The 12,399-nt window shown below is 39.2% G+C and overlaps 1 protein-coding gene across 1 annotated transcript in view; it reads right to left on the bottom strand.

The window, feature by feature from the left end:
- Positions 1–2,798: 2,798 nt before the first annotated feature.
- LOC114455067 (histone deacetylase 4-like) overlaps positions 2,799–12,399 on the bottom strand; it is a 69,401-nt gene continuing 59,800 nt past the window's right edge. The window contains 3 exon segments of the mRNA XM_028436075.1: positions 2,799–3,640; positions 4,710–4,848; positions 7,025–7,109. Coding sequence (XP_028291876.1) covers positions 3,601–3,640; positions 4,710–4,848; positions 7,025–7,109 — 264 coding nt within the window. The 3' untranslated portion in view covers positions 2,799–3,600.

Here is a 12,399-nt window from a genome sequence, read left to right as displayed (position 1 = left end):
CTATTATTTGTAACTTTTTGCACGGCAAAAGTCAATAAAAATGTAAAAAAAGAAGAGAAACATTGTGGGTAGCATTGTTTAAAATATATATAATCAAATATATTTATGTACACATAAGATCAAAAGACATTTAGTCTGATGGGAAACGAAGTCAGAAATATGTTCAGCCATAATATTATGACCATTATTACAGGTTAATATCTTCTTCATCGTCCTGTAAGTGTTCAACCTACATTTTATTTTCATTGTTAAAGAACTGCACCCTAAAGGGATCCTCCATGGTTTTTACAAATGTTCTAAAATCTTCTAAATGTACTTATTAGAAGATGTATTAATTTTTAAAAATGTGACTACTTTACATTTTTAGAGCCTGTGTTCCTCCATCTTGAAATCACGTGATTGATGATGTCACGCAGCCCCCACTGTCTGCCAGTTAAACGAGTAATCACAAAAAGTCTAAGTTTAAGAGAGGGTAAAGGTCCCTTAGGAGAGCTCTTCTTCTCTGCTTTATTGTCTACTACCAAACCACAGAGTTGGAACTGTCGCCTCCTGCGGTCACCGATTTTTTTTGGGCCACAACTGTTTTTATCCTCTTTCAGTAAACAAAAGAGGTTTACATCGACATCTTTAACTTTTCCTGATTATTTAGAGCAACAAAAAGCAGCACAAGTTGTCATTTTAAATGAAAAAGCTGCTAAATGATGTAAAAATCAGACTGAATGCTTCACTTTAATAGAAAACAATGGAATGTTCACAGGCAGTGGGGGCCGTGTGACATCATCAATCACGTGATTTCAAGAACACAGGCTCTAAAAATGTAAAGTCGTCCCATTTTTAAAAGTTCAGAAACCAAATATGGCGCAAAACAATGCATTTGTTAGGCATAGATCTACTAAAAAGTACATTACTAAGGTTTTAGGCCACATTTGTAAAAACAGTGGAGGATCCCATTACGATAAATCTAATTAACATGATCAAAATGAGGGTTCGGGGTGAAATCATTTGAATAACAGAGACAATATTCCAGCTGAAATTGGAGGTTTTTTCCCTGCACATGAGCAAAGAACGGTGAAACAACACAAACGATGTGCATGAGTGATCCAGGCTGTGACAGCGCAACGGTATCAGTGGGATAAGTCATCACAACTGATGCCAAACTGTACAAACGTCCCAGTGACTGCATCGTATTTCAATGCCAGCCTCAAAAACAAGACAACAGTATTCAATCAATCATGTGTATATATATATATATCTATATTATACTCGTTTCTCATATATATATGTATATAAATCTACTATAAACAGACAGGAAATACACAAATGTCCATCATTTGTACAAAGTAGAAACAATCCGAGCCTGAAGCCTCACCTGTGTCAAAGTGTGTCCCTTCACAATGTAACAAAAACACACAAAAGGTGAATGAAATGTACAAAAAAACCAAAATATGTACAAAATAAACCACTGGTGGACGCATCGGGTTGGTTTGTTTACGTGCAGTAAACACCACAGCTCAGGATTCATTCCACCACACGCCCACAGTGTACACAAAGAAGACTCTGATTGACAGCTTTACAACACATTAGCTTTAAAATCTCCAGGATCATCTGGTATTATGGACTTAGGCTGATATTTTCTTAATAACCACAGTTTTAATGCCATCAGATTTGGATCGGTTTGACCGTTTAAATTCAGTAACTCACTCTTGAAAATGAAAAGTTGGCGTAGCCGCACTGTCATATAATGAAAAAGTCTGATTTTTGTGTTAAATATTGGATGAGAAAGGCAGTTTTTGAGCTTCACTGAACACATCCACAGACTCACACCTGTTTCAAAGCACCTGACATGTGGCGTGCAGATGTGCTTTAATGAGCCTGGAAGGATGTTAAAGCAGCTGTGAGTGTGTGTGTGTGTGTGTGTGGGGTGGGAAACAGTTGTGTTGAAGGGTGGCCCTTTCATAAAACAGACTAAATCTAATGTCAGCTCATTGTTTTGGTCTCGTTTGTTTGTTTGTTTGTTTGTTTATTTGTTTGATTTGATGATTGTTCCATAAACTTTGGTTTGGTTTCTGTTTGAAGATGCACGATCAGCAGTTCTATCACTCTCATAAAGTGCATGCTACTTCACTTGTCCCTAGATTGAGATGAAATTCACAAAATGCACACATTCTTAAATTTGCTCTTAACCTTCCAATAATGCCTGGGGTCAATTTGACCCCATTCAATGTTTATCATTGATGTAAAACAGTATATACTCATGTAAAAGATGTAAATCCTTGTTTTAATCAGACATAAAATGGGTTAAAAGTGACCAAAAACGGTGGAAAAGGTGGTGAAATGGGATTTTAAAAAACCAGAGAAATTGGTTAAAAGATGCTAAATAAAGTGGACAAAAATGCACAGAAAAAGTAGGGTTCAAAGTGTCAATATTGGCTTAAAAATGGCAGAATGAAGCAGTAACTGGCAACTAATGGGCATGACAAAAGGTGAATGTGGTTAAATTGGCAAGAATAAGCATGAAATATGGTGAAAATAGGTTAAAAGTGAAAATAATGGTGGAGAAAAGTGGTGGAAATGCCAAAAATGTCTTGAAAGTGGAAAAAAATGTGCAAAAAAGGCATTGAAATTTCATGAGCAATGTAGCAAAAATGCATTAAAAGGAGCAAAAATATGGCAATAAAAATTATGAAAATAGGTTAAAATTTGGCAAGTTTGGTGTAGTTGCAGAAAAAATGGTTAAAAAAAAAGGCAACAATGGGATCAAATTGTTCAAAAAAAATTCTTAGTTTCTTAAAGGCATCTAGCGACCCCCTCCCAGTGTCTCAAAACCCCAAAGTTATTTATGTATTCAACAAATAAACAAAGTACACAAACACTTGGTCAATAATTTTCTGAAAATAATTTTCTAGAGGCAAATATGAGATGTGTTATATTGTAATATTTGAGCATGATAGGAGGGTCAAATGGACCACGTCTCCCTTTCTGTGACTGGAACAAAGTGTGGGAATGTAACTACAACAAAAATGGTACCAATGGTTTAGCAAAGACAACAAGCTGGTTGAGAAGAATTATCGGTAAACAACAACATGCCAAAGTACAAAGTGGATGTGCCAACAACATGCAGGCAGTGGACGTCTGCCAGGGTAGAAACATCCCCTCCACCCCTAAGCTGTCACTAAGGCAAAGCTCCGTCAGTGAGCAGAAACAGAAAAAGGCACAGACGCACAGTCAGTGTTCTCATCCTTCCATTCAGAGTCCTTTCAAAAAAAGCACAGTTTGTCCGAACACAAAGTGTCACAATCACAAAAAGCTCAGAGTGAGACGACGACACAAAAGCACGAGAAGACGAGCGAGATGAGACGAGCTCAGAGCGTCTGTAGGTCCGACAGGAGGGCGATCCACACAGGACCCTCCACTGGGTCCATGTAGATCCACATGTTTAATTCCTCTGAGTGTGGTGAGCAGGGAAGGCTCTCGGCCCCTCCGTGTTACGTTACGTTGGCCTCGTTAGGAACGAGTGTCGTCTCTGATAAAACACCATCGGTGAGGCAAAGAGCGACTAAAGACAAACTGCTGAGTCATGGAAGGCACGGGGCGGTGTCTTCATATGGACGTTCCCTCTTCCATCGGCTCTTCTTCAGTTCTGAGATAAAACATAATCAAAGTCACAGGTTCAACATGCCACACATGCTTTTGGAATGTTTAAAGACAACAAACTTGATTTATTAATCTTTTCATTTTGGCATTACAGCCCAAACCAAACTAGTTATTCATTTCCAAACTTTGGACCTTCTTTTTTTTTTACTAGCTTGGTGCTATTTCTGCAGGGGTTAGCCATAGGTGGAGTTTCAAATTCTTGCCATGGGGGGAAAAGAAAAAATAGAATTAAATATGTCGACCATCTCAAGGTTTGCGCCAACCACAATGCGTAACATATTGTATACGACTAGAATATTTGCATTTCCTGAAAAAAATGCAAGTGAGGATGCAGGTGTTGGCCCGCGTCGCACTGGATTAGCTTTGCATTAACCTAGCGTTAGCATTAGCCTAGCATAAGCATTAGCCTAGCATTGTCATTGCATTAACCTAGCAATCGAATTAGCCTAGCATTAACATCCTCACTAACAATGCAAAAATTATACGTAACATAATGGATAAAAATTTGCGTCAATGCGTCGTTTAATGTTGAAAATCTCTGATAAAATCAGGCCAACTTTATTTTTGCTGCAGTACCATACGTGAACTGCTGGGTGCAGTGTCGCTTCACCATTTATATTATTAAGAAAAAATGCACAACAGAAGAAGAACCAAATCTCAATAAAGCAACTTGTATTTTTAAAATAATTCATATATATGTTGCACAGTTACTGTGTTTATGGCACTTAAAACATTTGTATATTATGTGCATTGTATTAAGAATTTTTTTTTTCAAACTAATTTGGGAAAACTGTAATGAAACTTCCGACCACTAGGTGGGAATATACTCCCCCTGCTCCTCCGCAAACTCCGCATATAAGGTTAGTTCCACTTTGTCGAGAACCAAAGTCCTACAGACCGTAAAAACCAAGCCAATGATAAAGAAGCTGTACCACCTAAAAGTCACTTTTCCTGCACATTTGGATCATATACAGAAAACCAAGTATATTTTATTATCTTTGGCGAGACACACGACTCACATTGATACTGAGTCCTAGACCTCAGTCACCACCTACCTCAGTCCGATGTGCTTGTTAACGGAAAGCGAGGCCATGGCCGACACGGTTTCGGCTTCTTCTGCGTCGCTCTGAACGGCTTCGCTCAACGAACAAGTGAGAGTGGAGACAGATCGCTGTAGCGAGCGCCAGTATTTACCTGCAAAACAACAACAACGATGGGTTTCAAAGAGAAGGTTTTCATGTAGGAGGCAGTTTGTTACACTTTTAGAAATCAAGGATTTCTCTAGAATCAAAGATGTGGTTGGAAACGTGTCATTGGTTTAGGGAGGTGAACCAGAATTAGGGATGGGAATTGATCGATACTGCTTACTGATTCCATTCCTTACCGATTCTCTCATTGGGTGAGGGAATTAAATAATACAAACTGAGTTCTTTATTATCTTATCTTTGTCTCTTTCATTTCCTGCAGGGATATCAGCTCTCTTTTAATCCACCATGTATAGATTGTTTTCACTAGATAATAATAAATACAATATATGACACTTTGGCTACAAACATTTGAGAAAATATAATTATTCTATAAAAAAATAACATATGAACCTAAAGTGCAGCTGCACTTATCAACTGTGGTAGATTCATTAGAAAAATGAGCATGGTTACTGGGAACCGGTTCTCAGAAAGAACCAGTTTTTGATTCCCATCCCTAACCAGAATCCTGGTCCAAAGTATGTGTACGGGTAGTTCTTAAAACTATGTGCATTAAATTGTGCCGTGTACAAGGATTGGGTGTCGTTAAAGTAATCCTCTGATGTTTTTACTTTGTCAATGTCATCTTTTTCCTAACAAAACACATTATTATGCACCATATTCATTGACGTAATTGCCTTTTTAAAAATGGAACTACTTTACAGTTTTAGAGCCTGTGTTCCTCCATCTTGAAATCATGTGATTGATGATGTCACACGGCCCCATTGCCTGTAAACATCCCATTGTTTTCTAATGAGTGAAGCATTTTGAGATCATTTAGTAGCTTTTTCAGTCAAGATGACAACTTGTGCTGCTTTTGGTTGCTCTAAAAAAATCCAGAGAAGTTAAAGAAGCTGATGTGAACCTATTTTGTTTACCAAAAGAGGATAAAAACAGTTTGGACATCAGAAAAAATCTGTGAACACAGGAGGCGGCAGTTCCAACTCTGCAGTTTTTTAGTAGACAATGAAGCAGAGAAGAAGAGCTCTCCTAAAGGACATTTACTCTCCCTTAAACAGTGCGCTGACACGCTCTGGTGGCTGAAGTTAAAGAGAAAATCACAGACTGTTATTGACGCACAAACCATGAGGATAGAAGGACTCCCATCCAAAAGTTTACTGTTGTGTTTGTAAAGTAGTCCCTTTTTTAAAAGGCAACTTAATGAATATGGTGCATAATAATGAGTTATGTTAGACATTGATCTACTAAAGTACATTTCAAAGGTTTTAGACCAAACTTGTAAAAACAGTGGAGGATCCCTTTAAGACAGTGGTTCCCTTTGGGATCATGACAAAATCACCACTTTGTTTCCCGAAAAACAGTTCTGTGACCGAAGGGGTCCACAGTTCCAACTCTGATCCTTAAACAGTGCGCTGACACGCTCTGGTGACTGAAGCTAGCGACTAATCAAGGACAGTTGAAGACAAACTCTTCAAGAGTCTTCAACAGTTGTGATTTTAGGCCCAATTAGCAAAAACAGTCGAGGATTCCTTTACAGTGCAGAACAAATGTGGGCCGAGACAATGTGTCAACTTCATTCTCTGTTTCTGTGACACATATGTCAAACTCAAGGCCTGGGGGCCAAGTTCAGCCCGCCAGAGCATCTAGTCCGGCCCGTAGGAAGATTATGTTTAAAGCAAAAATTACAGCAAAAGCAGGACTTTGTGTAAATTACCATATAAGTTATAGATAAAATACGTTAGGGGTTGTAGTATTACATTGTTTACAGTAATATTACATCGCTATTATTTTTAAAAACCTGGAAAATTCTCGCAAATTATTCTACAGAATTCTGGCAAATTAGATTGCAAATTTTGAGACCAATTGGCTAACATTCAGGTTTTTGTTTGAATTTGTGCTTTTTCCTTCACTAAAACATAGATTTTTCTGGTCCGGCCCACTTGAGGTCAAACTAGGCTGTATCTGGCTCTTGAACTAAAATGAGTTTGACACCCCTGGTCTAAAGCTTCCTACGTCAGGAGAACAGAACGAAGTCAACTTGTGACGATGTGGAGTAACGTAATGTCAAAGTCTCTCATTCGTTCTCTGCCCGTAATAACAATAAGTCTGCTGTAAATTTGTATTTGAAAGTGTGTAATGACGCTAGCGTGATGTCAGCTACTCACTGTGAGCCTCGATGACTTTCTCCATGGAGCGCACGGCGTTGGCGTTGGGTCTCTGCTGCAGCACCTCATCAGGAACAGGATCCAACTATAAAAAAAATTAAAAATCACATGAACAAATCTGTGGGTGCTCGTTTTAAAAAATCATAATATCTAACCCAGTTACATCTAATAATACAATTATTTAAAGGCAGTAAATTTGGTGCTGCTGGTATTCCTGGAAACATAAGATACGGTAATGTGTGAATTACTATGAACGTGAGTGACAGGTGTTCAATAACGTGGCTCTAAAAGCTCATTTAGAATAAAGTGGTCCCCTCCTGGTTTAAAGGATCACATTTAAACGTGGACCAAAGCCCAGGGTGGAGTCACTCCAAGAGGAGGGATCACATCCAAATCTGCTGACAGAGAAAAAAGTGGACGCACAAACACCTTCACCCACGCACACGCTTTGTGGTGAACACGTGAGTCACACACACACATGCACAAGCACACGCACACGCACACACACACACACACACACACACACACACACACACACACACACACACACGCACGCACGCCTCGGCCGATGAATCTCTCCAAGCCACAGTTCAGAGGAAACAGGGCTATTCCCCAAAGTGCATTCATTCCCAACCCGGAATGATTCCATTTCCCTCTTGGCCGACAGCACATGCAACACTTTTCTGAAACATTCCACCACAGAACAACACAACACGCGTCTCCTTCTGCTCGGTCGGAACCTCGACAGGATGAAGGAGCGTCTGGAGGAACGTGGAGAGAAGAAGTGGGAATATTTGGCCAGAAAGAAAAGAAAAGGAAAAAGAAAAGTCGTGGTTGGCCGAGGCTGGAAGTTTTCTTTTAATTAAAACAAATATAAAGTGGGCGGGGCAAAGGGGGCAGAGGGAAAACTCAGTCTGGAGAGAGGGATACTTTAATCCTGCTATGGCACGACAGGCTACATCATCATCATCATCATCATCATCATCATCGTCACGCAGTGACACACACACGCACACGCACACACACACACACACACACTCTAAAGCTACTCTCTCATTGGGATCGACTACCTGTGGGATCAATAATAACTGGATCCACTTTGTTGTGGCACTTTGACACATTCCCTCTAGAGTCCACGGTTTATCCAAACCATAACTCCCATTAGGAAACCTAAAACCCTCAGCTGGATGGTCCTCAAAGTTATTTCATCAAATCACATTATCACAAAATTAAAGCAATATTTCTAATGTTTCGACAAAGTCTAATGTCTGTTTGAAGGTGTTTCCATTGAAGGTTGTTTTGGGGGAGGAGCCTGGTAACTCTGGTGAAATCTCATCCCATGAGACTTCTCTACAGGAAGTCGGACGCTCCAAACCTCCTTAGAACACTCTGCATTCCTTTGTTGTTTCACCTCTAACGTGGCACTAATTATTATTAATATATCTGTGTCTCCTCTTCTGTCCACACGTAGAGCGCCATGTTTTCTGCGGAATGTTAATTGTGTAAAAAGTGTTTTTATTGAACTTTAACGACACATTTCAATATGGAAACGTCTGGAAAAAACCTCCTCATGAAAGTGTAAAAACTTCTTAGCAATATTTGAGTGTTTTAACAAAATTCACGTGTTTCCATGACCAGGTTTAATTGCGCTATTTAGATTTTAAGCATTTTCAAGTGTAGTGGAAACCCAGCTTTTGTCTGTATACAATCTCAGGCCTTTCCAATAAACAACTGGAAGCATGAAACGACTTCAGAAAGGGATGAAAAATGGTGTCCATGGAGACGATGCCATGACAACCTGGAGGCCCATCAGATCAGATAATCACTTACTTTTGGGACTTGAGAAAACAAAGACAAAAAGTATAAAGTATTATTAAATACTTAAATATTTTTTTATATTTTTATGCTACTAGTGAAAATCTAAAAAACAATAAATGATTATTAGACGCAGAGTAAAGCTACAATGGCCTCATGTAAGGGATTTTGAATATTTGCGAGTGGTGAAATAACCCAAAGTCTGGGTCAAAAAATAAAAATGAAGAAGTCGCATAAAAAAAACAGTTTAATATCCCAAAAAAGAGTAACATTTATACTATAAATTAAAATAGATCTGATATTTTCTTACATTCTCATATGCAGTTGTGGGCCAATGAAAACAGTAAAAAAAAAAAAGTATTTTATCGGATTTCCAGAGCATGTGACCCAAGAACCAATGCATATCTGTGACTAATCATTAGTGATGTGAACAGTCTATGTTCATAGCTCTAAGCTGATCACATTACAGGGATCTGAGACATATGCTAAGTAGTTTACTGAAGACCCAAACATGTTCCAGACCCAAACACACACTGACTTTGTGACTATTCAGAGGAGCTGACATGTCCACCAGATAGGATGTATAGCAGATCTTTTTCTATATTCTGAGAGAGTGGGTGGAGCTTATTACTATGCCATATTTACCTTTCTATGTGATGGAGTTACAAATATATTGGAAGATGAAAATGGAAGAAAAAAAAGGACACACCCCCCTCACTAAATTGTCCATATCTCAAAAAGTATTCATGCGATGAAACTAAAATGTGATTATTGAATAATCACAGAACAATTGGTAAAAATGTCAGACTTTTTTTAGACTGAAGTGCACGGGCCATTTGTTGAACGACTTGGAATGACCCATTAGAAGTTTTCAGGTGCAAAGAACGAAGCAGGTCGGATCCAGTCCCAGACTAATCCAGTCTGCCTGTCAGAGGGAGGTCAGGGGTTCTCTGGGGTTCTCTGGGTTCCCCACGGTTCACCTCAGACTGCAGTTGGACAGGCCCGACCTGTCACACTGATTGACAGTTGGGCCTCACGCTTATAAACTTTAATGGCTCTTGTCAGGGAATTCCAGGGGCCAACACACGTGTGCACACGCACACACACACACACACACACACACACACCAGCATAGGTATATAGTTATTTATATTTGGCAGCCATAGCATCGATGATGACACCGTGTTTATTTGAGTTCTGCAGACCTGGACGTGTCCTGAGATGGACCGGAGCAAAGAAAGGTTGTGTTTTTCATGGAGGTCCAATCATTGTGTGACCAAAGGGTCCGACGCACAAACTCCAAAACCAAGCCTAGCGAGGTAAGCGTGAGGAATGTGCTCTGCTAAAGACATTCCTGAGGGATGCAGAGAAACCCAAACACTGCAGAGACACGGAATTCCACTGGTTCAGCACAGTAAAAATAATGCACAACAAGTCCTTTGTTTACTGTTGTGTGCATGTGTGTGTGTGTGTTGTGTACCTGTGTATGTGTGTTGGCAGTCAGCTTGATTGCGCTATGCTAACTGAGCAAGGTAATGATGTGCAATGCACATTGTGGAACGCAAGTGACCTTTTTATGGAAAGAAGAGTGTGTGTCTGTGTGTGTGTGTGTGTGTGTGTGTGTGTGTGTGTGTGTGTGTGTGTGTGTGTGCGCATACAAGTAATTTTGCGTATATTTTTTGTTATTTTTAATGTTTTTGGGGTCATTTTGTGTGTTTTGTTGGTATTTTGCACATTTGCTTTTCATCTTTAGTAGTTTTTGAGTCATTTTGTCAGTTATCAATATCACATTGAGCTATTCTAACTTACCCTGAGTTGTTGAAAGTCTCAGGTCAATCTGAGCCTTATTCACAGAGATATTTGAGGAACAAACACGCACACGCACACGCACACACACACACACACACACACACACACACACACACACACACACACACACGCACACACGCACACACACACACACACACACACACACAAACACACGCACACACACACACACACACACAGATTCCTTGCTTTATAGATAGATAATGATGTCATAATAATTGTAATTCATTAACATTTAAAATTGACCCAGACTCTGCTATAAACCCTATTTATCTCAGGAAGTTTAATATCGAGTGATGCACATTTAAGTTAGAAATGTGCGTATCCAACAGTTAGTGATAGAACATTTAGATTAAAACTCAAACTACAAAAGTTTTTAGTTCACACACACACACACACACACACACACACACACACACACACACACACACACACACACACACACACACACACACACACACACACACACACACACACACACACACACACACACACACACACACACACACACACACACACACTGATGACAGATGAACAATGGAGTCGCTGGACAAATTCAACGTTCCGCCGATGGTTTTTAAAGTCCCAGTTTGATGGTTTGGTTTTTTCAGGCCAAACCAAACTCTAGAAAAGAATAAAAAACTAAACAAAAACATCTTTTTCTAGTTTTTTCCCTAAACTCGAGGCAGCAGCAGCGCTGACAATCTCCAGCAACATTCCACGTCCATTACGAGGGGTTTTATGATCAGAACAGACCCTTTCTGTCGTATGTTTGATCAGATCAAGGACATTTGAGCCTTTCTTTCCTATCAGTTACAAACCCACAGACAACGAAGGATCTGCCTTTGTTCAAACCACTGACCACCTGTCCTCTAATTCAGGACTGATCCACGTCTGCACTCAGTCAGAAACATTCAACATCTACATTCGCTTATTCACTGAAATACTCACTTTATCACTATAATTTTTTCCATTTAAAACTAAGGACACATGTTTTGGAAGTCTTTTTTTGTGTTTTTGTTGTTATTTTGTGTATTTTTAATACATTGTTCTCTTTGGAGTTCTTATTATTATTTTTGTCCTTTGCCCTAGAACTCCTCTTAAACTATTAATGCAGCACTAAAGACACGTATGTCATCTCATAGGGGCAATGTCAAGGATGTGCAGTCGACCTTTGACCAAAATGTCAAGGTCGTGTCATGTGTAAAAAAACAACATTTTACATATCTCTATGAATATTTATCGTACAAGTTTGATGCTTACATTTATGAAAAGCTCATCTCAAGTGAAGTATTTTATTTAATCAGACCGAAGCTGTAACTTGGCCACAAATTTAGATACAGTGCTTAGATTGGTACCATTGAACAACATTTCCTTTCAACGTGTGACCTTGACCTTTGCTCAAGGTCATATTTAAGGTCAAGAACTTCTCAGAAAAGTGAACCTCAACACTCTCAGGACGACAAAGCTCAGCCAAAAAAAACCCACTTTTTTCCATATAACTTGGCCACAAATTGACATACTGTGCTCAGACTGGTACCATTGAACAACATTTCCTTTCATTGTATGACCTTGACCTTAGGTCAAGGCCAGTCTTCTGTTTTTCCTGCATTATTACTTTCAATTTAATTAGTAAAAAGAACTAACTTGTCAACAAATCCAGATACAGGTTGTCATTTTTGACATTTTTTTTCAAATTGCCAAATACGTATTTGCCTTGTGATGTGAAGAGC

The sequence above is a fragment of the Gouania willdenowi genome, chromosome 21, assembly GCF_900634775.1.
Source record: "Gouania willdenowi chromosome 21, fGouWil2.1, whole genome shotgun sequence".
Lineage (NCBI taxonomy): Eukaryota > Metazoa > Chordata > Actinopteri > Blenniiformes > Gobiesocidae > Gouania > Gouania willdenowi.
Note: the sequence above shows the minus strand (reverse complement) of the source record. Positions and strands in the feature narration are given on the sequence as shown.